General features: G+C 35.4%; 1 protein-coding gene across 2 annotated transcripts in view; it reads right to left on the bottom strand.

Moving 5' to 3' along the window:
* Nucleotides 1-68: 68 nt before the first annotated feature.
* Nucleotides 69-26867, bottom strand: part of LOC111698847 (zinc finger protein 665) — a 27260-nt gene continuing 461 nt past the window's right edge. Inside the window, exons 1-8 of one of the 2 annotated variants that reach the window (XM_023469308.1) lie at nt 7082-8199; nt 4692-5038; nt 4387-4595; nt 4073-4182; nt 2250-3943; nt 1925-2116; nt 1658-1832; nt 69-1560 (exon numbers count right to left, since the gene is read on the bottom strand). In XM_023469308.1, coding sequence (XP_023325076.1) covers nt 1155-1560; nt 1658-1832; nt 1925-2116; nt 2250-3943; nt 4073-4182; nt 4387-4595; nt 4692-5038; nt 7082-7098 — 3150 coding nt within the window. In that variant the 5' untranslated portion in view covers nt 7099-8199 and the 3' untranslated portion in view covers nt 69-1154. Of the gene's footprint in view, nt 1561-1657; nt 1833-1924; nt 2117-2249; nt 3944-4072; nt 4183-4386; nt 4596-4691; nt 5039-7081; nt 8200-26867 lie in introns of those variants that run through there. The other variant, XM_023469309.1, reaches the window with a different exon arrangement.

Below are 26867 nucleotides of genomic sequence, written 5' to 3'. Positions count from 1 at the left end.
CCAAATCTTTTTTTCTCTAATTAATTTTCTTCTTTTCTCTGTTTCGTGAGTTCAATAAATCAAATATATATGTTTGAGCAACTTTATTTTCAACTTGTACTTTCCTCTGCAGAGTTTATATCAAAGAATATGTACGTAAACCATCACCAGAACTTGCACAATCATTTAATTATATTATTTCTAAAGAAACAATATTGAAATTAACTCTGTATGAATATTATCGATTTTTTATCACCATACAAAAGCCTCCGCTATTTACGTTTGACCGTTTTACGAAGAGTCTTCTTAATTTAGAATTTCCGTACTAGAGTTTACTTTATGTACAGATGTCCTTACTAAAGTCTCTTCTATGTACGGCTGTTTTTGTAAGTATTACTGTACAAGAGTCTACCCTATGTACAAATATAAAGACAAGAGTTTCCGCTATATACGGATGTAAGTACAAGCGTCTCCGCTATGTACGGATGTAAGTACAAGAGTTGCCGTTATGTACGGATGTAAGTACAAGCGTCTTCGGCAAAAATGGTTTACGTTCACAACTTGGTACAGTGAGACTGAAAGTAATGGTTTATCAGTCATTAGTGGACAGTAGAACAGAAATGTTTTATAAACAACATCTTTCGATAAAAAAATAAATGTTTTGAAATGTTAAGTTTTATAATGTAGGCACTAGAGGTAAAGTAAGAAAAATGTTGTCTATAGAAAAACATTTCTGCAAATATAATCTAAATCACATCTAATATTTTCTATACAATAAATCGACTAGAAACTTTTAATGTCATACGAATAACAAAATATTTAACAAAAATACTATTTAAAGGAAAAATGCAAGGTTGTCCCTGATCTGGAACTAAAGGTATAATGCCGCGTAATCCCAATATATCCTCTGGGTAGAGGATAAGATGAAAATACAGTTAATATAAGTTTATTTATCACAAGTTCAGAACTCTTCTCAAACAGGTTCAAGTAAAACCTTTTCTTACAACTAAGAATTGCCCATGAAATACATTTGTAGTTGGGTGTGTTCACTTTATAGAGGTCTTCTGTGGTTTCACCGTGTTTATCACATTACAACCCTTAGTAGGGAAGTTGACCTGCACCAGGTTTAGTGAACTTGTCTTTGCTCTAGACTAGATTAGGTTTCATTAATGCTCTCACAAGGATTGGTTTATGGATTGCTCCATACTTGAGTTGATACCGGAGTCGGCTGAGGTTTCAGCAATTTCTAAATCTCCTTCGTTACTGGCAAGATCATCATCTTTCTCTACTTCCTCATTCTTCTGCTCTGGTGGAACAACGGTCACAGGGATAAACTGTTCCTCGTGACCGGGTTCAATCAGTTCTTCATCCTCTTCTCCGTCTACCTCATCATCAAACCTATCAAGATTAGGTTCGGATGGATGCTGAATCTCTCTGTGTCTTTTTAAGGACTTAGAGTCGATGAAAGACTCTGCACAGACGGAGCAGGTGTGGGGACGTTCTCCAGAGTGAACAAGTCTGTGACGCTTAAAGCTAGCAGAGTCTTTATACGCTTTTCCGCAGTCTCGGCACTCGTAGGGTCTGAAATATCAGAGAAAAATTAGGGACGGAAAAAAATAAGATAGTTCTCTTAACCAATTAATATTTATAGTTTGATGAAATATTTGAAGTAATCTACCTAACATCACTGTGTGTTGCTATATGAGTATTGAGGTTGGATGGATGACCAAAGGCCTTGTCGCAATGAGGACATTGATACGGAGTGGCGGAACTGTGTGTAGTTTCATGCTTCTGAAGGTGCGCTTTCTGTCGGAACTTTTTCTGACAGACAGCGCACTCAAAGGGACGTTCTCCTGAAAAAGAAAGAAAGTTGTTATTTCGATTTAAGACTCTTAACAGAAAAAATTTTATTAAAGAAAATTTTTATTTATTTCACAAAATTCACCTGTATGTATTTTCTTGTGTGCAGTCAGGTTGGATTTCGAAGAAAACGCTCTTCCGCAGGTTTCGCAGTGATGTTTGGATTCATTGGTGTGAAGACGTTCAACGTGGGACTCCAAAGAGGAGAGATGACCGAAAACCTTCGGACAGTAACTACACCGGAAAGGTTTTGACTCCAACCCGGAACCAGAGGAAACTGAAATATTACATTTATCAAATATGAAAGGAACTTCAGGCAATATTGGCAGGAAGTAGGAAGTAAAACCAAATATAATATTAAACAATAGATCAACAACTATACAAGTAAATATTTTATACAATATACATACCTATTGAAGGAGAAGGACTACTTGAAGTATCTTCAGGTCTAAGAGGAAGAGGATGCTGGGGAAATATAGAGGCTGGGAGGCCGTTGCTAAAGACGGGATATACCGGGGATTGAACCGGAGGCCGGTGTCCCAGCATAGCTGAGAGAACGGTATGATGTCCTGCTGTACTATTCACCGGTTTTCTCAGGTCCTGAGGAGCACTAGGAGCAGAGGGTCGGGATATAGAGGCTAATTTCATTAAATGCTCTGTGAAGGAGTTGTTATGGTGTTGAAGCGGGGAAATAGGCATTCTAGTCAGGAATGGTAGGTTTGGAACTATATAGGGAAAGGATGGTGTGATGATTTGGGAACGGAAATAACCCTCAGTGTGATTCTCCGTCGTGGAAACCTCGTTTTCATCCTCGTTGCGTTTCTCCTTCTTTAAAGTGAGGTCAAGACCTGTCTCGTTGGAGTCGTCCGACTCACATGCATGGTTGTTATTGATCAAGATTACATTAGATGTGATCCTGGCATCCGAGGTGGGAGGGGAGCAGGGAGGAGATAATTCTTCCTCCTCTCTGTGTATCTCAGTCTGATCTATGTAAAGCCTTCGCTCCGACATCTCCGACATCTTGGATATACTTGACAAGATATTGTTGTTTTCTGATTTCAGGAACGGATTAGATCCAGTGTGAACTCTGTGGAGCTGTGTGACTAGACTCTCCAAACCTGGTTTGGAATAATGATGAGCTGGCTCATGCTTCTCGTGGGTTCGGATGATTTGGTGTTCAGATTTCAACCGGATCAAGGATTCTTGAGGTGTTAATGGTTCATTGCCATTGACAACATTCGTCCCGTTTGCATTCTGAAGCTGTTTTGCTCTGATGTGATCTGCTAATGAATCCAGTTTTCTCATCTTAGCCGTCCTACTATCGATGTCAAACCGATGTTTAGCCGGGAGTAGGGACGATATATTGGAGAGATGTTGGATGTTAACATGAATACCTCTCCTCATCTCATTGTGTGCTTTCTCTATGTGGGACTGTAAACTGGATTTATCCTCGGTTTTAGTTCCACAAGTTGGACAAACAGAATGAACGCCCTCCATGTGCTTAATCAACTTGTTCGGAACTTTGAATACTTGCTCACAAAACTCACAAGGGAGGAACTGGCTTGAAGTTTCATGTTTCCTATTATGTATTTGAAGGTTGAAAGGTTTAGTGAACGTGATCATACACTCCTTACACTGCAGCTCAGCGGTATCCCTCATATGATCAAGACTGACATGTTCCCTCGTTACAGCGTGATCCTCAGAACTGAAATCACATTGTTTACAGTCGTATCCTTGGTTTATTGTGTTGTACTCAATATTACTCCGGATAAGGTCTTCTCTCCGACCGAAATTTCTCTCATACTCCTCCTCATCCTCATCCTCATCTTCATCATCTTCATCCCCTTGGATGAACTGATGAATACTCTGCTGTGGATGACTCTGTTTTCTCTTTGGACTAGATTTAGAAATATCTCCGGAACCGAGTTCCTCGTCATTCATAGAAGAAGCTGATGAGTGCAGGGTCGGATCACTGTCATCAGAATGTGTTTCTGATTCCTCCATCTCCTCCTTGGGAACATGATGATCCCTCACCAATCCTTCAACCCTCTTCTTCTCATACAGTTCTGTTGCCTGGATATGCCCCTGAGTTCGTTGATGCTTCCTAAAATAAGTCCAATTAATTACTGATTGATTTTTCCACCCTTTTGTCATGCTCTGACACATGCTTGTATAATGTATAAGTAATCAGAGNTGCTTTCTAGTTGCAAAGATAAAGAGTTTAAAAACTTACTGAAGATGCGCTTTCTGCCTGAAGAAAACTCCGCAAGGAATACAATGAAAGGGACGAACTCCCTTGTGGATTCTCTGATGCATATTTCTGTTACTAGCTGAGGTAAAAATCTAAAAAAAGAACAATGTCAAAGTTTTTAATATTCATCTCTATTTTTATACAAATATGTTTATGTAATAGTTTAAAATATTCTTGAGCGTCTAAAACATACCCCGCAGATTCCAATCTTTTGCAAACAAGTTTAGAATTCTATTGGCAGGATTGTTGCAACAAAATAGCTGTTGCAGTGCAACAGAAACATGAAAATAAATTACCTTTCCACAGGATTGACAGGGGTACTGTCTCTGCTTCAACTTCTGGTGACACTTCTTATGGGTTTCGTAATGGGTCCATAGAGTGAAACTTTTGGAGCAGAGAGTACAGGAGATAGGACGCTGATTACAGGAACCCTCGGTGTGATCGTGAGCTGCCATTTCAGATCTCGGCATTCCGCACAGATGGCAACCATCTTTCGGGATATCATCTTAAATATTTAAAGTTATTTTTGACCAAAATCTTAATTTTACGATAAATAAAAACTTCTTAAGTTTTAGTAACAAATATGATTGATGATATATACCTTTGACAGATTCACTACGCTCCGTGCTCCAATCCCTGAACCCTGATCCTGGTGAGTAAAGACCAGGGAGCCTGGTCAGCATATCCGACCTGTCCGACCTGGCTGGAGAATGATCCCGGCTGAACCCCGGGAACACCGGAGTAAGTCTGGTGGCTGTGACGGACATATCGAGAGGAGTTTCGGAGTCGCTGTACTCCGCATCCTCGTGGTCCATCTGTTCTGCAGAGTGAGGTCGCCATCTCTCAGATTTGATTGTGAGGTCGACCGCAGCCTCGAGTGTGATATGTGAAGTGATGGGTTCACCTTGTAGTGGTGCATGGTAGCGCACACCAGGCTCTATCATTGATCTAAACAACAAGACATAATTAATTTTAAATCAGGATAAAACAGATTTATGACAAACTAAAGAATATTGATGACAGATAAGACTGGTAGACTCAAGATCTAGCCGGGACGGGTCTGAGTTGAGACCTGGAGCGGCAACATTGTGGTTTCTTGTACTTGACCTTGAAGTTCAACTACCCTTATATGTAATCCAGTTCCAGGCCCTTTCTCTCCCACCACCCCTCCAATTATCACCCCCTTTCTCCTCCCTCCCCCCTCCACACCACCCTCTCCCCTCCTCCCTCCCCCGGCCTTCCAATACCAACCGACTTTTCTTTTGTTTAATCTCTTCTCTGACATTCTTACAAACAATACAAAAGTATCTTCTTAGAACTGATTGATGTTGGTTCAGAATTTTTAGTTTTAATTGGCACAAATTGGCAAACCTTCAATGATACTCTAAAGTCTAAAGGCTTGAAAGACCCCCCCCCCTTCTCCCCACAACCCCAATTCTAACTGAAATTAAATTGCGACAATAAAATAAAAATCAGTTAAAGCTGCAAGGTTCAAATCTTGCGTTTATCAAGGAAGGTGCAGTTTTAAACTTTTTTGGCAGAATAATTAAATGTTTACGATGAAACAGAAAAATGAACATTTTGTAAAAGATGCGGTGTCGACCTTTCAAGGCTTTTAGCAACATTTTCAAAACTTATCTGCTTAAACCCTCTTTTAATCCTTTAACGTATGTAAAAAAGTATTGTATATTGGTTAAACGCTGAATTTTATTTATAAATCCATTTTTGAGAACCTTACGTGAGCTTTAATAGAATGTTTTTAAACCAATCTTATCTTTTTATATTATTTTCTTAGATTTTTTTAGATTCTACTTTCTTTCTTGCTTTCTCCCGTGGTCTTAGATTTACTTATTTTACCTTTCTCTTTTTTTTCTTTTCAAGTCTTAAGCACGATTGACCTTTCCTCAACGTCCCTCCCAACTGATCACTGATCAGACCCTTTGAACCTTACTGTCTACTATAAGGTGTGGTGACTTTAATGGATGGACTGGAAAAAATGAAAGGTTTGCTTAAATCATGCAAATTCTATGTAACAAGAAATATTCACACATAACTGGAGAAATAGGTGATCAGAACTGAACCCGGGAAAACTCCATGAACAGGTGTGGATATGTTTCTAATTACAAAAATGACCTTCTTGAATGTAATTTAATGAAGGTTATTCTTAGATTTCTAGCGAGGATTATATAATCTCTCTCTCTCTTTATATATGATTTGATTATTTAATCAAGATAAATGTCTACAAAGAATGAATATCTAATGAAATATTAAATTTCTTTTGCTCCGAGGAACAGAAAATATGTTCATGCATTTGCTGTAATTGTAAAGAAAAATCTAGTTCAAGATCAAACTGTTGCAAAGCTGAAACTAGAATTATTCTAGCAAAAAATGTACATGAGGAGGGGGGGGGAGGATAAATATATGACAACATTTTAATTTATATTTGGAATAATACCACCTTAAATAGTAACTAACTATTGTGAAGCGTAAGTACGCATTTGTTATGTAAGATTAAGGAATGTGAATCGATTTCCTGCGTACTGTGGAACATATGTGAAATTTTACGCGAAAGGACATACTATTAACACCGTTTCTCCAGGGCTAGATTTATAGCCTTAAGCTTCTAAAATACATTTGTATCGGTTTTGTTTAAAGAATTTATTCCAAATTATTATTATGTATCGGTATTGTTTTAAAGAAATTTTTTCCCAAATGTGAAAATTTGACAGAGAAATTTTTAATTTTTAAATTATAAAAAGTAAGTTATATTTAAAAATCAACTGAAAAATTGTTCACTTTTTAGATACAGGTTACCTTCAGTTTTCTAGATAGTTTTAGAGAATTGTTTAAAACTCCTTTTCACTTTTTATAACCACTCTATAATTATATTGAGACCTATAGACGAGACGGACGATGGTATAAAATCTAAGTTTTCCTCCCACTTCATCACTTTTCACGAGAAACAGGTTCACTCTGTCACTCCAACCCTACCTTTGCATAAGAAACATGTCGCACTCTCTCCTCTCCTCATCTCAATACAAGACTAAGAAACTGAGAGGGGATTCAGCCGTCACCCAAGGTCAGAGCGCGCTCCCATGCGCGGAGCTAGGATACAGCGCGCTCTCAGCCAATCGTTCCTCCGCTTCCTGGTTTCCTTGTATGCTAACCTTGAATGTATGATCCCTGAACCCTGTGTTTCACACACACACACACATGTGCCTCTCTTCACTCTTCCTACAACGGGGTTAATTCAGGTCAAACTAACATATCACAAACCGGTTCTTTGCTTACAAACAACCATTTTTATCGGAAATTATATCATGTTATTGCTGATCCCTGAAAGCTCGGATGTAAAACATGAGCTCTCATGCAGTCCTTAACTTTACTCTCACTTTCATTTACATTTAACAGAACTTTATTGTAAATTGTAAACAATATCTTATATGTAAATAGAAATAGATTAACCTTACACCCACAATAGAGATCAAATCCAACCTCTTCTACAAAGTCAGAATTTCTAGATTAGATCCAATCTTACAATTGGTCTTTAAAATAGATATATTATTAATCATTAATCACTTTAATTTATTTCTTATAATATTCATGTGTTTTCATTTTGAGAGTTACATTCTCTAAACTCAAGTAACCGAAATCAAAAATGATCAAGTTTCAGATTTAGAAAAATCATCTCTATCATTTGCTTTGTCAAAAGTTCCTTTAAAGCTTTGTTTTTGGTGCATCTTCTCTGTAAATAAAAAAGTATATCTCAAGATAATTTTTTTTAGTTTTTACACTTAAAAACTACTTCCAGGTTTGAATCTGATAGTTGGAGCTAATCCAAGATCTAAGAAGGTTCCTAGATCTCCGGAGATAATTATAAACGAACCCGCCCGTGCTCCAGTAGATGCTAGATATTCATTTTTAATAAATCCTTACATGGTAGTGTTTAGAGTTGGATACAGAATATGAACCTGACGGATATAGGATTAAAGGATGTGGATACAGAGTATTAACTTGGAGGATATCAAGGATGAGTAAAGAGTTAGTGTGAGGAAAACGAGTTCATAAACATGATTCTAATAACTTATGTTACCCTCTGTTCCAACCCTAAAGCTGAGTATCCTCCCTTTTCCTTATACTCCGTCACCTCCTCCTTACCTTTTTCCTGATATATCATCATTCTTATGTTTAAAATGTACAATGTACATTGTTTTTATCTGCAATTCTCATTCGTTTATAGTGGGCCAACCAATTAAAACAACCTACTCTGGTTAAGCGGATCCAAACTACATAGTAAATTGTGATTTTTTTTATTTGTATTATCTCGTGCTTTGTAGTTGAATAAAAATATGAAATATGAAATATAAGAATATTAGATACAGGATTTCATTTTGAATGATACAATTATATTAAAAGGATTCAAAATTTCAATTTGAATGATACAATTATATTTATTAAATAACGTATTTTATTTTGAATGATACAATTTGCAATTTTATTAAGAGGATACAGGATTTAATTTCAAAGGATTCGATTAGGAGGGTACAGGATTACATTTTGAATGATACAACTGTATTTAAAGGATACAGGATTTCATTTTGAAAGATAAAAATATATCAAGATAATTTTGAATTTGAACTTGGAGGTCATCATAACTCTTGAACCCCTTGATTTATTTGTCTCAAAATATTATTGGGTTGATTGTTAGAATGTTCTAAGCTTGGTTTATTATTTAGATCTACGTGCAAAGCTGGGTTCCAAAGTTATTTCTTCATAATTTCCAAAATCTGTTTAATAAGTTTTAAAAATCAATTAGATATTTCTGTTGTAATCGTACATGAAAACATGCATAAGCGTCCAGCTTTTAATTTAACAAATTATTTGTTATATGGATATCTATGTATCTAAGGTTTTATCATAACTTGAAGAAACGAATATCCACCGATCTTGTTCCTGTATACAGTTGTCTAGAATATTTGAATATTTAAAAATCCTATGTTCTGAATATTTAAACCTATGAATAGATCTGTCTCTGATCAGGGATGGATAAGGAAGCATAATCGGGAACCTGGGAAGGTTTTCAAGGTTGGGACATTTTTGGAGAAATATGATAATTTACAAAATTTATATAATCTACATCATATCTGAATACAGAGGGGGGGAGGGGAGGGGGGTAAGAATGATTAAAAAGTGTTCGAATGTTGTTTTATTGAAAATTAAACAAATATATTTAAGTTTGATGCTCATACAATCTAAAGATTTGCCCTGTTCATTTTCTCTTGAAGATCAACTTCTGAATTTCTTAGATTTTATTTTTTTATTTATTCTAGATCAGGTCAGATCTTCTAAAATGCGCACAGGCTGGTGGGGCGAATGCTGTGGCTAGGACAGGATACTGGGCCAAGCGCTGCGGCTAGGAGCGGTGAACTTTGGAAAAAATTATCAAAGGAGTTTGGCTTGCAGAAGTTTGTAGTTTGGGAGTTTTCTGGCGCCAGTAAAATAAAAAAAGATTGTGAGAATTTTTGAATAAATAAATTGATATTTTGTATTTAGCTCCACCTCCCGCTCCTCCTCCGTCCCATCATTCAGGCCTAAGCAGAGTAGGAAAAGATTTAAGCCATACATTAAATCCGTCGATTAAAGATTGAGCGTCACGCGTAGACAGAGTCGTGAGTAATCTAAACTAACCAAAATAACCCGACAATCCATCCTTACTCTAACCTATACATTTATTCTTAATCTTAAACCAAGCAGAGCTACATCACAATCCATTCTTGCTCTATAGACAATACATTTATTATTAATCTTAAACCAAGCAGAGCTACATCACAATCCATTCTTGCTCTATAGACTATACGTTTATTCTTAATCTTAAACCAAGAAGAGCTACATCACAATACATTCTTGCTCTATTATTATATATTTATTCTTAATCTTAAACCAAGCAGAGCTACATCACAATATATTCTTGCTCTAGCACTATACATTTATTCTTGATCTTAAACTAAGCAGAGCTACATCACAATCCATTCTTGCTCTATAGACTATACATTTATTCTTAATCTTAAACCAAGCAGAGCTACATCACAATCCATTCTTGCTCTATAGACAATAAATTTATTCTTAATCTTAAACCAAGCAGAGCTACATCACAATACATCCTTGCTCTAGTACTATACATTTATTCTTAACCTTAAACCAAGCAGAGCTACATCACAATACATTCTTGCTCTAGCACTATACATTTATTCTTAATCTTAAACCAAGCAGAGTTACATCACAATACATTCTTGCTCTAGTACTATACATTTATTCTTAATCTTAAACTAAGCAGAGCTACATCACAATACATCCTTATTTCAGACTTTTTTTTATAAGCATTTAATTTTTTTACTTAAATAAAAAAATGGAGAGTTGATTTTTTTGTAGATTTTAGGTTATATGGTGACATTACATGGAAAACAACTTTTAAGAAGTAAGAATTCATATTTTAAACAATGAGATCGGAAAAATGTCAGTATATAAATAAATGTCAATTTCTATTGCTTAGCAGATTCATAATCAGTACTATATTTACGTGGGTTGGGGTGGGGTGGGGGGGGGAGGGGGGGCTAACTTTAAAGATTGTATGACCCCAATGTAACAATTTGTAAACAAGATTAGACTGTTAGTAATTTAAGTTTAAGGGGTGCGACCCAAAGTAGTTGGATTTTTGTCCTTTTCTGAAGTTTTTACAGAAATAACTTTGCATCTTTGCAATTATATGAGTTTACGAATGCAAATTTTTATTTTGCACAAAGCTGAGTAGAAAAAAATCTTTTCGCTTGCATTTTATATCGAAGGATAAATGTTCTGCTTATTAGAACTGTTCAGAGAGTTGAGAATCATTATTAGCTTTTCAGATCACTTACACAGATAAACCTATAATTGCAGGTAAAATCATTAAATCGACTAAAAAATATCTAACATATATTTTCTTTAGATCTATGACTTTTTATTGATGGCAAAATTTAACTTTTAAGAGGATACTGGCGCGCCTGTGCTATTTACCAACACAACACAGGGAAATACGCTTACATGCGTAAATATGACTTCTATAAGATAGTGAGATTGGGAGCTAGGAAACTAACTTCCCTTTCTCACACACGCGCGCTCTGGAAACTAAATTAGGGAAGTGGGTGCCTAGTGTGTGCACGATTAGTGAATGCCTCATACAATGAAAGTAAAAATATTTCATGATGAAATAGAAACATGAAACATGACCTCCATGATCATATGGACATTTACTACACTGAGGGTTTAGAATTAACATCAAAGATGGAGGGGTAGGGAGAAGGATGAGAGGACATGGAGGAGGATGAAAGGTTATGGAGAAGGATGGAAGGACATGGAGGAGGATGAAAGGTTATGGAGAAGGATGGAAAGACATGGAGGAGGATGAAAGGTTATGGAGAAGGATGAAAGGACATGGAGGAGGATGAAAGGTTATGGAGAAGGATGGAAGGACATGAAGGAGGATGAAAGGTTATGGAGAAGTATGGAAAGGATAGGGATAAGAATGAAAGTATAGGGAGAAGGGCGAAAGGGTAGGGAGAAGGATGTAAAGGGTAGGGAGAAGGATTGAAAGGGTAGGGAGAAGGATTGAAAGGGTAGGGAGAAGGAAGAAAAGGGTAGTGAGAAGGATTGAAAGGGTAGGGAGAAGGATGGAAAGGGTAGGGAGAAGGAAGAAAAGGGTAAGGAGAAGGATGGAAAGAGTAGAGATAAGGATAAAAGGGTAGGGAGAAGGATGAAAAGGGTAAGGAGAAGGATGGAAAGGGTAGAGAAAAGGATCGATGGAAAGGGTAGGGAGAAGGATGGAAAGGGTAGGGAGAAGAATGGAAAAGGAAGGGAGAAGGATGGAAAGGATAGGGAGAAGGATGGAAAGGGTAGAGAGAAGGATGGAAAGGGTAGGGAGAAGGATGGAAAGGGTAGGGAGAAGGATGGAAAGGGTAGGGAGAAGGATGGAAAGGGTAGAGAGAAGGATGGAAGGGTAGAGAGAAGGATCGATGGAAAGGGTAGAGAGAAGGATGGAAAGGGTAGGGAGAAGAATGGAAAAGGAAGGGAGAAGGATGGAAAGGGTAGGGAGAAGGACTGAAAGGGTAGGGACAAGGATGTAACGTGTAGGAAGAAAGGTGGAAAAGCTAGGGAAAGAGAGGAAAAGGATAAGGGAGGGAAAAGAATAGAGAAAAACAGATAAAATGTGAAAGAAGAAAGGATATGGAGAAGAGATTAAGGTATTTAATGAGGAAAGGGCAGAAGAAGAAAGGAGAGATCTGGAGAATATTCAAAATATCTTTATAGTTTGGTTTATAACATCTATTCCAAGCTCCTTTTATAATCAAACCTTTTTCCATTCGCACTAATCTCTGTGAGCCTATAATAGATCTATCTATCTTCAAAAATATCTATCTATCTAGTTTCGTTAAGCTCTGCATCTATCTACATATAAAACTTCCTTCTCTCTCTCCGCTATAACCAATCCTAGATTCAAGGTTACCATGCATCCAGAGTTTCCAGGAGGAAGCCTTAACCACTGACGCTACAGACGCACCCGGGTTCAACAACTCACGCACAGATGACGCAAAAATTATTGTCTAATACGCTCTTCAATAGATATTTGCGATCATACATTGCGTAAAACAACGGAACTAGCGACGCAAACCAAAATTGATGCACTTTAATGGGATATATTTACAAACTTCCCTGGACTGAAGTACTACTGGTTGGAACACGCCAACTTTAGTTTTTGTAATTTCAAATTTGGAAAATGTTAAATATTTAAATTTTTTTAAAATTGGAAAAAATTATAATTGAAAAGGTTAATTGATTTTTTTTTATGAATTCAATTTAAGGCACATCGCCTAAAGAGGAAAATGTCAGGGTTTGTTGATAAAAAAAATATCATCTATATTTTAAGCTAACACCTAAAAACAGTTTATTCTCACAATTTCTTTTTATATCTGAAATTAAAAAAATCACGTTGTGTTTCATTAGTATTGACTTATGCTTAAATATCTAAATAATTCAAACAGCAAATCATTGAAGGTAGTTAGACTGATACTAAGAAGAAAGGGCTACAACTTANATATATCATATAAAGAGAGAAGTCGGGTACGTTTTAGAACCAGGAAGCAAGTTCTACCAAACCATGCCAGGAAAATATAAAGCAATCAGTTCTCCTACACAGCTTGCTCGACTGTAGATTACAACACATAGCGTTGACTGAACAGCATGGGGTATATTTAAGGCCGTCTTGCTGATAACATCATGTGGTATTGTATCTAGTATTGGAGATAGATGCAGTAGTGTAGATAGATGCAGTATTGTAGATATACGCAGTATTATAGATAGATTCAGTATTGTAGATATACGCGTACGCAGTATTATAAATAGATTCAGTATTATAGGCAGATGCAGTATTATAGATAGATTCAGTATAATAGATAGATTCAGTATTATAGATAGATTCAGAANGTAGCATTGTAGAAATATGCAGCAATATAGATAGATACAGTATTGTAGATAGATGCAGTATTGTAGATAGATGCAGCATTGAAAATAGATGCAGTAGTGTAGATAGATTCAGTATTGTAGATAAATTCAGAATTGTAGATAGATACAGCATTATAGGATGTAGATAGATACAGCATTATAGGTATATGCAGCATTGTAGACATATACAGTTTTATAGATAGATGTAATAGTCTCGATGGAATTTAGATGTAGTATTGTAGAAAACTGTATTCAATATTTATTTAGAGATAACAGTAAGCAGTTTAAATTAATTAAGCAAAATAACAGTCTGAGTTTTTATTTATAACTGCATGCAATATTGCAGATAACTAAGCAGTATCTACATATGCATAATACTAGTTAACAGTATTTGCAGTATACTACGCGAAAGCAGAGTTTTGAGTTTTGAAAACCAGAATTAAAAATATGAAACAAGGAAAGAGATATTTCATTAAAAAATATTAAAAGTATTGTAATTTTCATTTAATGAGTAAGTTAAGTATTGTTTAAAATCGCACGAGGTTGAGCAGTTTTAAATAAAAACTTTAAATCCCAAACTGGAAAATCAGGAAAACTATGAAAATAGATTTAGAACGCAAAATGTTATCTGGTGACCTTCAACTGTGTGCAAATATAGCTGATGTAATGTTTTGTAACTGCCGTCAACAAAATTACAGTATAGATGATTCAGGAAATAAAACAAGAGTTCAATCAACTCAGGCCTTTTCAGCACAGCAGGCCTGGAAACCAAGGTTTCTGATTGGTTGTGGAAATTTGTGTGCTGTCCTGATTGGCCAGGACAGCCTGAGTATGAAAGTTCTAAAATCTGATTGGAGGATTTTCAAATTCAAGGTCGTCCTTCAACCCTGCAGGAAACTGTCGGTCACGTGACGAGAGACTTTAACGAAGGCAGATTGTTAAAATCTCCGAAATATTTTGTAAATACCACAGCAGTGCAGTGTAGCGGGTGGAGTTGGCTTTAAAACCTGTCCCTAACACGGAAATAAACACAAATTTTGTAATTTCACAAAATATTCAAATTGTCAAGCATGATACAAGATAGAAATAAAACAGTTTTAATTGTAATGTAACTGAAACTGATAATATTAGGAATTGGAACATATAAAAGTATTAAGCAATGGGGAAATAACAAAAGTGCAAGTACATAATTAATTTTCTAACCTCTGTATCTTTGCAACCAAAAGTGGTAGACCTGTGATATTTCAACCTATGAATTTTGCTACATCAAATGATCTAAGTTTGAAATGTCAAAGATTTCCACAATACGGTTGCAAAGAATTAGAGATTACAAAATTAGAGTTTGTGGTAAAGACTTCATTTCTTTATTTAAAACTTGGGATGGAAATAATTATGAGAATATATATTTAAAGGCTCATGCAGTTATTCACATGGTTGCAAGCTCAATGAAAATTTTGCCAATCACTTTTTAAAATCTAAAGCTAAAAACAAGTGCTTCACAGCTCTTAAATGTTGTGTATATATTTTAAAAAAGGTAGAAGGTTGTGCAGTGTATAGATTAGAAAAAGTAGAGAAGGTTGTCTATATATATGTATGTATATATATATACATTTAAGTTGAAGTGGAGAAGTTGGCTTTAAAGCCTGTTACATTTTTCCTTCCTGGATGAACCCAGCCGTGTGGAGCTGTGTGTTGTGTGTTGGTTATATCACGGAAATACTAATCCTTACTCCTGACGCAATTTTCAGGTTCAGATTTTTAACATGGATTTCCACAATTCTACGCAGTTTGTAATTATATATAACAGAATCATTATATCTGGACTGTATCTATACTCTTAAAGGGACTGAATGCGTATTTTAAGTGACAGTTTATGCAAATATGACATTGCCCGATTCACAACGGTATCTTTAACTGCTTTGTATGAATTAGATATTATTGTTTTTAATTAGGAAAACTGATTATTTTCAATTATGGTGTCTCTGCAAAAAGTGAATTTTCGCAATTCTATTGCAGTAAAACATGAAGCATTTATCAAAATAAAATACATTTAAACCTTAAAAAAAACGACAATATCATGCACATTATTGATATGATAAAGGTTTAAGGGTAAAAGTTGGGAATCAGGTGTAGTCTTTTTATCGAGGGTCACTTGATGTTACTCTTACACAGTGTATCGAGGGTCACTTGATGTTACTCTTACACAGTCCCTTTTCAGACATTTTGTGTTTTCAACTTATTTACTTCAAAATAGTATTTTAATGTTTTGAAGCTACTGCTGTCTAATGAAATCTAATTTGACAATATTAGAAATATAATAAATTATATTTAATTATCAGAATCATTAACTTAATCAGCAAACATATGCCAGGCATGAAAAGTAAGATCATTCCTAAAAGCATTTTCTAGTCATGCATCTCAGTCGAGAGAATGAAAAATTTTGATAAAGAGAAAGATGGTTCATTGAAATAGGGTCAAACGACCTAGGGTCAAACGACAATTGGGTCAAAAGAGAAACGGTTAAAAACGCAACAAAGGGTCAAAATGGAAAAAAAAAATATTTTATGTATTATTTCAGGGTTAGGTTAGGTTAAGACAATTGCTGGGCCAAGTAAATAAATAATAAATAAATATTTTATTAGGCACATAATTATACATTTACAAGGGTTAAAAACACATTGATGAATTCTATGATTATTACAGTGCCGGGAAACCCGGAGAGCTCAATATCTGGCTGTCTGGTCCAGGTCCCTGAAAACTTTAGATTTATGCGGCGTATGATACGATAAAAGTAAAANAGGTCCGCTGCAGCTAGGACATGCTAGGGGGCCGAGCGCTGCGGCTAGAACAGGCTAGTCGGCCGAGCGCTTCGGCTATAAGTTCAAATGAATATAAAACATAACATAAAAATATGTATTATTTCAGGATTAGGTTGAGAAAATTTCTGGGCCGAGCGCTGCGGCTAGGACAGGCTAGGGGGCCGAGCGCTGCGGCTAGGACAGGCTAGGGAGCCGAGCGCTGCGGCTACTAGTTCTAATGAACATAAAAATAGTTCAAATCACCAAAAATAGTCTACATGAAATTTTGCCCGTTTGTCGCACTTTATGACCCTATGTCCTTTTACCCTTTGTCGCGTTTTTTTATCGTTTGTCGTTTTACCCTATGTCGTTTGTCCCTCTGGCATTTGACCCTAGGTCGTTTAACCCTAAGGCGATGAATCAAATCTTGAACAAAAGGACTAAAAAAATCTAATAAAGGGGCGAAGAATGTGATGAGAAGATGCGGAAGAAGATTATCCGAAAATACGGAAGTATCTTTCCTGTTCCGTGTCTTAGCACATCCTTATCTAGCTTCCATTATCTCAATCTTGAGATGGTTTGGGTTCAAACACAACCACAGTCTCCGCAACCCGTGTTCCGATCTATATTTCCGGGTCTAGGGGTTCACACTAGACATCCAAGGAGACAATAGACAAGACACATTTTACTTAGAAACTCTGAATATGTCAGAGTATTGAAATATGAATAAGGGAGAGGAAAGCATCAAAATATAAATAAGTGAGCGGAAAGTATCGAAATATGAATAAGTGAGAGGAAAGTGTAGAAATATGAATGAGTGAGAGGAAAGTATCAAAATATGAATGAGTGAGAGAAAAGTAACAAAATATGAAAGAGTGAGAGAAAAGTATCAAAATATGAAGGAGTGAGGAGGAAAGTATCGAAATATGAAAGAGTGAGATGAAAGTATCGAAATATGAATGAGTGAGAGGAAAGTATCGAAATATGAATAAGTGAGAGGAAAGTATCAAAATATGAATGAGTGAGCGGAAAGTATCGAAATATAAAAGAGTGAGAGGAAAGTATCAAAATATGAAGGAGTGAGGAGGAAAGTATCGAAATATGAATAAGTGAGAGGAATGTATCAAAATATGAATGAGTGAGTGGAAAGTATCGAAATATAAAAGAGTGAGAGGAAAGTATCAAAATATGAATGAGTGAGAGGAAAGTATCGAAATATAAAAGAGTGAGAGGAAAGTATCGAAATATAAATAAGAACGAAACAAGGATATAAACATTACACCATGGTGTTTTTCAAGGGCGGAGAAAAGTATTCATGATGCAATAAAATATTAAGTTCTTGGAATACAGAGGGTTGATGGTTGCAAAACCAGGGACATTAAAACTTGCCCAGGGACATTTGGCACATAAATAGAAGAAAGGGTTCAAACTTCACTAAATACTATGCAGTGCACATTTGGGTTTCATACACAATATGTTGCATATTTTATTTTCAAAAGAACTGAGTTTTTGCCACAAGTTTCAATTTACAAATTCCTATATCTTTGCAATCTGATGAAGTAAACCTTCGGGTTACAAAGATTTAGAGATTTAGTAAGGTTGAAAAAAGGATCTGTGTTGAAAGAAAGATCTAATAGAAAAGAAGGAAAAAAGGTCTATTAAAAGGGAAAAAAGAAAGATCTAATAGAAAGGGAGAAAGGAAGAAAGAAGATCTAGTAGACAGTAAGAAAGAAAGATCTAGTAGACAGTAAGAAAGGGAGGTATAGAAGAAAGGGAGAAAGGAAGATCTGGTAGAAAGGAAGAAAGGAAGGTCTAGTAGAAAGAAAAAAAGGAACATCTAGTATAAAGAAAGAACGGAAGGTACAGTAGAAAGGAAAAAAGTAAGATCTGGTAGAAAGGAAGAAAGGAAGGTGCAGTAGCAAAGGAAGAAAGGAAGGTAGATTAATAAAGAAGAAGGAAAGGTTTCATAATGATATAATTTGGTATAATTACTTAACTAGGAAATGGACTTGAGACAAATTCTTGGAGTACAAACATTTAAAAGTTTATGGATTAATGATTCTCACAAAACTAGGAATGTTAATTTTTCACACCGCTTAGTTTTTCCGCATTCGTATAATAAATTGTATAATGCATTAGATAATAAATATAGAATGAACCGAAGGAGGACAGGATTCAAGGACAGGTTTAAATATTAAACTGCAGGGGGGTTTAATATTAAAGAATAGCAGATGTGACAGCTTTTTAAAACAACAGACAGGGGTTGTTTGATTGATTCTTTCATTCTCTCATACTGAACTTATCTTGATTTTCTTTAATTTTTTAAAATCATTTTATGAAAAACGTTCCAGATCTTTTTTCTTTATTTGATTTGGTTATTTTCTACCAAATCAACAATTAACTTAATCCTTAATATCCTAACTTAATATCCTTAGAACCTTATAGTGTAAACCTTCGATATTTCAAACAGAATTTATAGTGTGAAATAGTTAAGGTCTTCGACATTGGGTTGCAAAGATATTAGGATTAGAAAGTCAAAGTTTGTGGCAAAGACTCAATTCCTTTATTCAATAAATACATGAACAAGGAAAAGATTAAACAAGGTGCAAATATCTATATATCTATATATTTATTAGTGTCCTTTTTTTCCAAAATAATAGTTTGAAGAATGCAACTGAATACTTGCCTTAACTGAAACTTACTAATTTTTATATCTTTGCAATATCTGATGTCGTAAAACGTTAATATTCTTAAACTATGAATTAGGCTAAAACAAGTATAAGAAAAGCAATTGAAATATGAAAGGTTTAAATCATTAAATTATTAAAAATATAGGGATTAGGGATTATAAAACTAGAGTTTTAAGACAGTCTCGAATGAATCCTACAGAATTTGTCCAAAACACTGAATACTCAGTTCAACTACCTTACATAGCTGGTCTGTTCCTGTAAGCAAAATTAACAGTTACTTAATTTTTAACTCTGTCCATCCAAAAAAAAAATATGTTTTTTCTCTGTTATTTTAAGCTAGTAATTTGATCCAGAATACGTGCATACAAGGTTGAAATTTATATAATGATATTTGCCTCTTCAATTATTTAATACTCTATTCTTCTTATTATTATTATTATTCTTATTATAAAGTAAAACCGTTAAACTGCTTCTGCAGAAAGTTAGAATCTGAATCGGTGTATTGATGGATAACAGCCCTATTCCCATTTTTAGCAAAAATTAAAAATCATAATTACCAAACCCAAGAGTTAATTGAGCTTTATGGCGTGAAAATGCAAAAATATCTGAAATGCACTAGAACATGAAATTCTAGATATTTTCGTTTCTCAGCATTTACGGTATCAACATGTCTGAAAATGGTTCATTAAAACTTTCGGATTTTCCCCCATCGCTTAATTTCCAAAGTACTGCTTATTTGTTTGTTAAAGTAATGTTGGGAAGATTATTTTAAATCTGGAAGATTATTTTAAATCTGGAAGATTATTTTAAATCGGGAAGATTATTTTAAATCTGGAAGATTATTTTAAATCTGGAAGATTATTTTAAGTCTAGAAGATTATTTTAAATCTGGAAGATTATTTCAAATCTGAAAGATTATTTAAAATCGGGAAGAATGTTCACTTTATTGATCCAAACCAACATTAATCCTTAACTGCACTGGAAACGCAGAAAACCGGAAATTGATTTTAAACATTGTGTTTATTTTGAAAACCCTTCGTAGAGATATATAACATGTCTATATATACTTTATGGAAAGGCTGTCTCGAATCTCGACAAACGTTTTTTTGAGTGTTTTAAGAATTAAGAAGATCTCGCTTAAGTGAAGAAATGTCTTGCTAATATAAAGTAAAATCTTTGATATACGTTCTAAGTTTGTTGTGCAGATATGTTAATTGTTGATTTATCCACTTTTAAACACATTTACTTTATTTAAGGATATTTTTGCAAAGACAAAAAGGAGTGTTTCATTTAACCCTATTTGGCCTGGGGGTGGGTTTTTTGCGATAACTCAAAAAGCGTTTGAGCTAAGAAGCTCAAATTTTTTTACTTTTCTAGCTAATACATGACCCTCACTTAAGGCTAAAAGCTGGGCTTTTATTCCTATTCCCTGTTTTATACCTACTGCTTGAGTCCTCAGGCATACTGTCTAAATGTCTTATTTTACCTACACCAACTAAATCTATATTTAGACCTACTTCCAGCAATTGGATTTCAACATTTTATAGCTCTTTGGAAAGCCTATAACAAAAACAAGCAGATTGCAAAATTTTTGCAAAGAAAGGGGGAGGGGTACAATTCGACACTTTGTGACATCAAAATTTGTACAGGCTGCGTTTGGTCCTAAAAAGTGAGATAGAAGACTGAAACTTTGCACGCAGCCTCAAATTGTGGTCATCTACGACGTGGTCATTGACCTCCATTTTGACCTCCATGAATTCAGAAAATACGGGAAAATACCAATTTTTTCACTCTAATTCAATTATTTAAGTTCATCCGACATGTTTTCATATTTTTGCAACCACGTATGTCATGTAACACATCTATCCGACCTCCAGTTTGACCTTCCTTTAAAAATTTTAAAATCTTTATATCATGGGCTACTTTTTGGGGCTGGTGCTAAATTGAAGTATAGACAACCCCGAAAGTTATAGTCAACAAATTATAGACATCCTAAAACTTTAAAGTGTTCCAACGCATTGACCTTTCGATTGACCTTTCGATTTACCTCACTAACTTACTTTTACTTTTTGTAGCCCTAGGTATATACAGTATAGAGATGCAACGCAATTATTACTAGCCAAGGAGTAATTGGCAAAATACTGATTGATTTTTAAGTGAGACAGTGCACATCTAGGTTTGCAGTGGCTACAAGACAGAATTGTAAAATCAACTCGATTGAGTTTACAATTTTCGAAAAAAAGAAAGGTACTTTTCTGCATTTTCTATGATGTAAAGAGCTCTAAAATCATGTTTACTGTTTTTGAGCGTGATGTTTTTGAATAGTTGAATATCTTCTCTCTACTAAAGATAGAAAACGACCTTTAATAAAACTTGTTTCTGTTTAAACAACCCCCGTCATGATTGTAAACCAGGACTTTACTAATGAAAGATTATATATACAAAAATTTCTGATTTTATTATTGTAAATTTTATAATTCAAACAACAACATTTATAAATTGCAAGATTTTAAATCGGACAGTTTAGCATTCAGCTATGGTTCGAACAAACAGGGGAAAAGGCAAGTTTTAAATCCGAAGTAATAGCTTTAGGCAACAAAACTTTCAATGGTAAAAATGCATGAAAAATGCAAACCTTTCGGGATGCAATCCTACGCCTTGACAGCTAATGCAAGTGCAACTTAAGATGCAGAGAATTTAATTTATTCGTCAAATCATGTTTCATGGCTTTACATAAGATATTAAGGTTAAACTTTTAAAGTTGGAATATTTTTAGATCAAGGCCGGTTCCAAATTAGAATTTTTTCCAGGTACCCCGTTTTCATTTCTCCCGATAAGAAAATATTAATTTGAATTTAAAAAATTATTGACCGCTAAATTTTCCAAAACTGAGGGAAGGTGTCCAGACATTTTCGAAATAAGCCGTCACTGCCCATGAGATATGCTAGTTCCTTGCGAGGTTTGGTGACTTTTTCAACTTACTTTTATGTACTTAATTAAAGTACTACAAAATGTTATCATTTAAGACCTTATAGTAACCTATTTGAACCGAATAAGGAAAAAAATGTACAATGAAACCTAATAAATTTCTGTTAAGTTTATTATTTTGAAATCTTTCCAATTCGGGACACGTACACTATGTTTATTTTAATAAGAGGAAAAGTTGAATTTGAGATGGAAAAGGAAAAAATTCTTATCTTACTTACCCTTCCCTCCAACTTCACCCTGACCATGTGGCACAGGGCACCCTGAGTAATTCTCTCAATGTTGGGTTGTCCTCTATACAGCGTGTGTTTACTACACAACCTTGTACGCTGGATTTAATTTCTCTTTTCTTCTCATGTTCCCTAGATAGTCCTACATACAAGCTATACTCTTCCTTTCTTCTCATGTCCCCTACATAGTCCTACATACAAGCTATACTCTTCCTTTCTTCTCATGTTCCCTATACATAGTCCTACATACAAGCTTTACTCTTCCTTTCTTCTCATGTTCCCTACATAGTCCTACATACAAGCTATGCTCTTCCTTTCTTCTCATGTTCCCTACATAGTCCTACATACAAGCTATGCTCTTCCTTTCTTCTCATGTTCCCTACATAGTCCTACATACAAGCTATGCTCTTCCTTTCTTCTCATGTTCCCTACATAGTCCTACATACAAGCTATGCTCTTCCTTTCTTCTCATGTTCCCTACATAGTCCTACATACAAGCTATGCTCTTCCTTTCTTCTCATGTTCCCTACATAGTCCTACATACAAGCTATGCTCTTCCTTTCTTCTCATGTTCCCTACATAGTCCTACATACAAGCTATGCTCTTCCTTTCTTCTCATGTTCCCTACATAGTCCTACATACAAGCTATGCTCTTCCTTTCTTCTCATGTTCCCTACATAGTCCTACATACAAGCTATGCTCTTCCTTTCTTCTCATGTTCCCTACATAGTCCTACATACAAGCTATGCTCTTCCTTTCTTCTCATGTTCCNGTTCAGTACATACTATGTATATATTGTTGAATAACGCTGAACACATGTCTGAAGAATGTTGTCCTTGAATCTAGGTTTCCCTCCCCTTGTCTGGGAAAGTACGTACGCAAGCAACACTGCATGAAACCATTAAACCAGTTCCTTACAACCATACGCCCGTATTCAACTTTCAACCCCGCTTCCTCGTATACAAGCTATTTCCTTTCCCAACTAGGTTTCAGTTTATTTTATGAGAAGGGTGTGGGAGGGGAGGGGGGAGGGAGGTAAGTAAAATCCCGCGCATTTGTAGATGACGAGGATGGTCTGCTGAATCTTTGGTGAACAAAGAACCGGACATTTTCTACCAGATCCTTCTCTTGACTCAACCTGCTGGAAAATCCAAGCCATGACTTTAACAGACCATGAGCAGTACTTTGGAAATTGCGACCGGGAAAATCCGAAAGTTTCAAATGGATAATTCTCACACAATTTATTAATACCGTAAACACTACTGACAAACGAAAAAATATGAAAATATTTGATTTTTAGCTCTATTGCATTTCACATATTTTTGCACTTTCACGCCATAAAACGCAATTAATGCTTTGGTTTAGTAATTCAGATTTGCGCAAAAAAATTCAGTTGGGCTGTTATCTTAATACGCAGATTCAGATTCTAAATTTCTGCAGGAGCAGTTTAGCGGTTTTACATTATTTAAAAAAAAGAAAATAGAGTAAACAAAAAATTATAAATAAAAAAGAGGGGGAAAGTAATTTATCTTAGAATGGAAAGATTTCAAAAAAATGTCTACTCTCATCTCTATTGTTAACTAAAGTTATAGTTAGGCTCTTAAAATAGTTTGATTATTTTATTCTATTTAATTGTTAACAATTGTCCCAATATAGTGATCAATTATAGTAAATATAAGATAGAGAAATCTCTGTCCGAAACAGTATAGCAGGGTGTAGGCCTAGAAATACGCAGGATACGCAGTAGGCCTAGAGAAACATAGGATACACCATAGACCTAGGGATACAGGATAGGGATACACCATAGACCTCACAAACAGTCTCATAATTTTTAAGACTGGGTCGACTCTGAAGTGTAGCAACGCCTTGGCTTAGATTTTACCGCTCTAACTCACTCATGTTTTTCTATAGCCCTTAACATGTACAGTTTAGCATTATATAGCACTTGTTGTTAGATTTGGTTTTTAAGAAGTAATTGGCAAAATTCTCAACCCAACCTGGGGACTATTATTTTGATGAATCCAACCTGGGGACTATCATTTTGATGTACACAACCTGGGGACTATTATTTTGATGTACACAACCTGGGGACTATTATTTTGATGTACACCAACCAGGGGACTATTATTTTGATGTACACAACCTGGGGACTATTATTTTGATGTACACAACCTGGGGACTATTATTTTGATGTACACAACCCGGGGACTATTATTTTGATGTACACAACCTGGGGACTATTATTTTGATGTACCCAACCTGAGGACTATTATTTTGATGTACCCAACCTGGGGACTATTATTTTGATGTACCCAACCTGGGGACTATTATTTTGATGTACCCAACCTGGGGACTATTATTTTGATGTACCCATCCTGGGGACTATTATTTTGATGTACCCAACCTGGGGACTATTATTTTGATGAACCCAACCTGGGGACTATCATTTTGATGTACACAACCTGGGGACTATTATTTTGATGTACACAACCTGGGGACTATTATTTTGATGTACACAACCTATTGATATCCACAAAACTGCCTAACCCCATTCTTGAAACCCGGGTTTCAAAACTGGTTTTCATAACGATACCCTGTCTTAAGTTTTGGGCTCTAGGGATGCAGTAGGCCTAGAGAAACATAGGATACACCATAGACCTAGGGATGCAGGGGATACACCATAGACCTCACAAACAGCCTCATCAATTTTTGAAGTGTCCCAACGCCTTGGTTTAGATTTTACCGCTCTAACTCACTCATGTTTTTCTATAGACCTTTACATGTACAGTTTAGCATTATATAGCACTTGTTGTTAGCTTTGGTTTTTAAGAAGTAATTGGCAAAATTCTCATCGATTTTTGCTTAAGAGCGTGAGACCTTTAAATCACATTGACCTAGGGATACAGGGGATACACCATAGACCTAGGGATACAGGGGATATGCACCATAGACCTAGGGATACAGGGGAAATTCAACATAGACCTAGGGATACAGGGGAAATTTAACATAGACCCAGGGATACAAGGGGTACATTGTAGAACTATGGATACAGGGGATTTGCACCATAAACCTGGGATACAGGGGGTATATTGTAGACCTATGGATACAAGGGATTTACACCATAGACCTAGGGATACTGGGGAATATTGTAGGCCTATGGTTACAAGGGATTTACACCATAGACCTAGGGATACTGGCACAGTGGGGCTGAAGGAAATCAAGACTTTTTGATGTACCCAACCTGAGGACTAATATTTTCTGAATCTGTATGTCTCTACTGAACTAATGAGCTATAAAACCAAATTTTCCAATGAACTAAATTGATAACTTTAAAATTGGTAACGAAATAGGGCATACATCTTAAGTAAAGTGTGGCCTAGTAAAATAGAGTATACGCAGTAGGCCCATCCAAGCATGCTACACAGTGCCCACCTGGGCCCCTTAATAGTGTGTGTCGAGAGGAGGGGAGGGGGGAGGGGGGAGTATTTTATATGAAGGAAGACAGACTTGGGGCCTAAAAAGGATTTAGCAAATGTCTAACACAATACAACACAAATCTTGGATTTAAAGAAAGAAATTAAATTCATTTTTAAAAGATTAAATAAGATTAAATATTAAATCAAGAGTCAAGACCCCTTATTAGACTTTTTTATTGGTTAAACGTCACGAAGTTTATCAAGCTTTGACAATCAAATAACAATTTGGACACAGAAGGACATTATTGATGTTTTTATAACGTATGTAAATTCTCTTTTATACGGATAATTTTCCTCTCTTCTAGGATACTTCTTTTCCATTCATATTTTTCCTTTATTTTCAAAAATGTTTATCAACTTTCATTCTCTTCTCTCATTCCCTTTATCTCCCATTCCCCCGTTTCCAACCTTACCACCATTTAATGTTTTCTTTTATTGTCTTTAAGGAATTTGAGACTTTGCCACAAACTCTGATCTTCTAATCCCTTTATCCTGTAATATCAAAGGTTTACGACATTGGGTTCCAAAGATATTGGGATTAGAAAATCAGAGTTTGTGGCAAAAACTCAATTCCGTTGTCCAAATTATTGCTTTTTATATCGTTTTATCGTTTCTTCGCTTAATACTTAACATGCAAGGAACAAGCATATCTTTGTTTACATCAAGGATGTAATGCATTACACCCTTTGTTTACATAATAAATGTACTGCAATTTTTGAAGGGATTATATAAACAAACCCAGAGCCCAAAAATTAAGACAGGGTATCGTTCTGAAAACCAGTTTTGAAACCCGGGTTTCACGAATGAGGTTCAGTCAGTTTTGTAAATATCAATATTTTTGTTATGAAATATTATTTTATTCAGTTTGTTTATATTCTCAATTTTTTTCGAATTTAGTATTTTGATTTGTAAACAAAGATACATGGCTGGGGGTATTTGGGGGGTTTCTGCTCAATATTTCTTGACATGTGTGTAATACTTAAGAACCATTAGAAATTAAACTCATTCTATTCTCTATCAGGGGCGTACTGAGGAGTACCCTATACTCAGGGGGTAATTGTTCTGGG

Source organism: Eurytemora carolleeae, unplaced genomic scaffold (genome assembly GCF_000591075.1).
Source record: "Eurytemora carolleeae unplaced genomic scaffold, Eaff_2.0 scaffold41, whole genome shotgun sequence".
Lineage (NCBI taxonomy): Eukaryota > Metazoa > Arthropoda > Copepoda > Calanoida > Temoridae > Eurytemora > Eurytemora carolleeae.
Note: the sequence above shows the minus strand (reverse complement) of the source record. Positions and strands in the feature narration are given on the sequence as shown.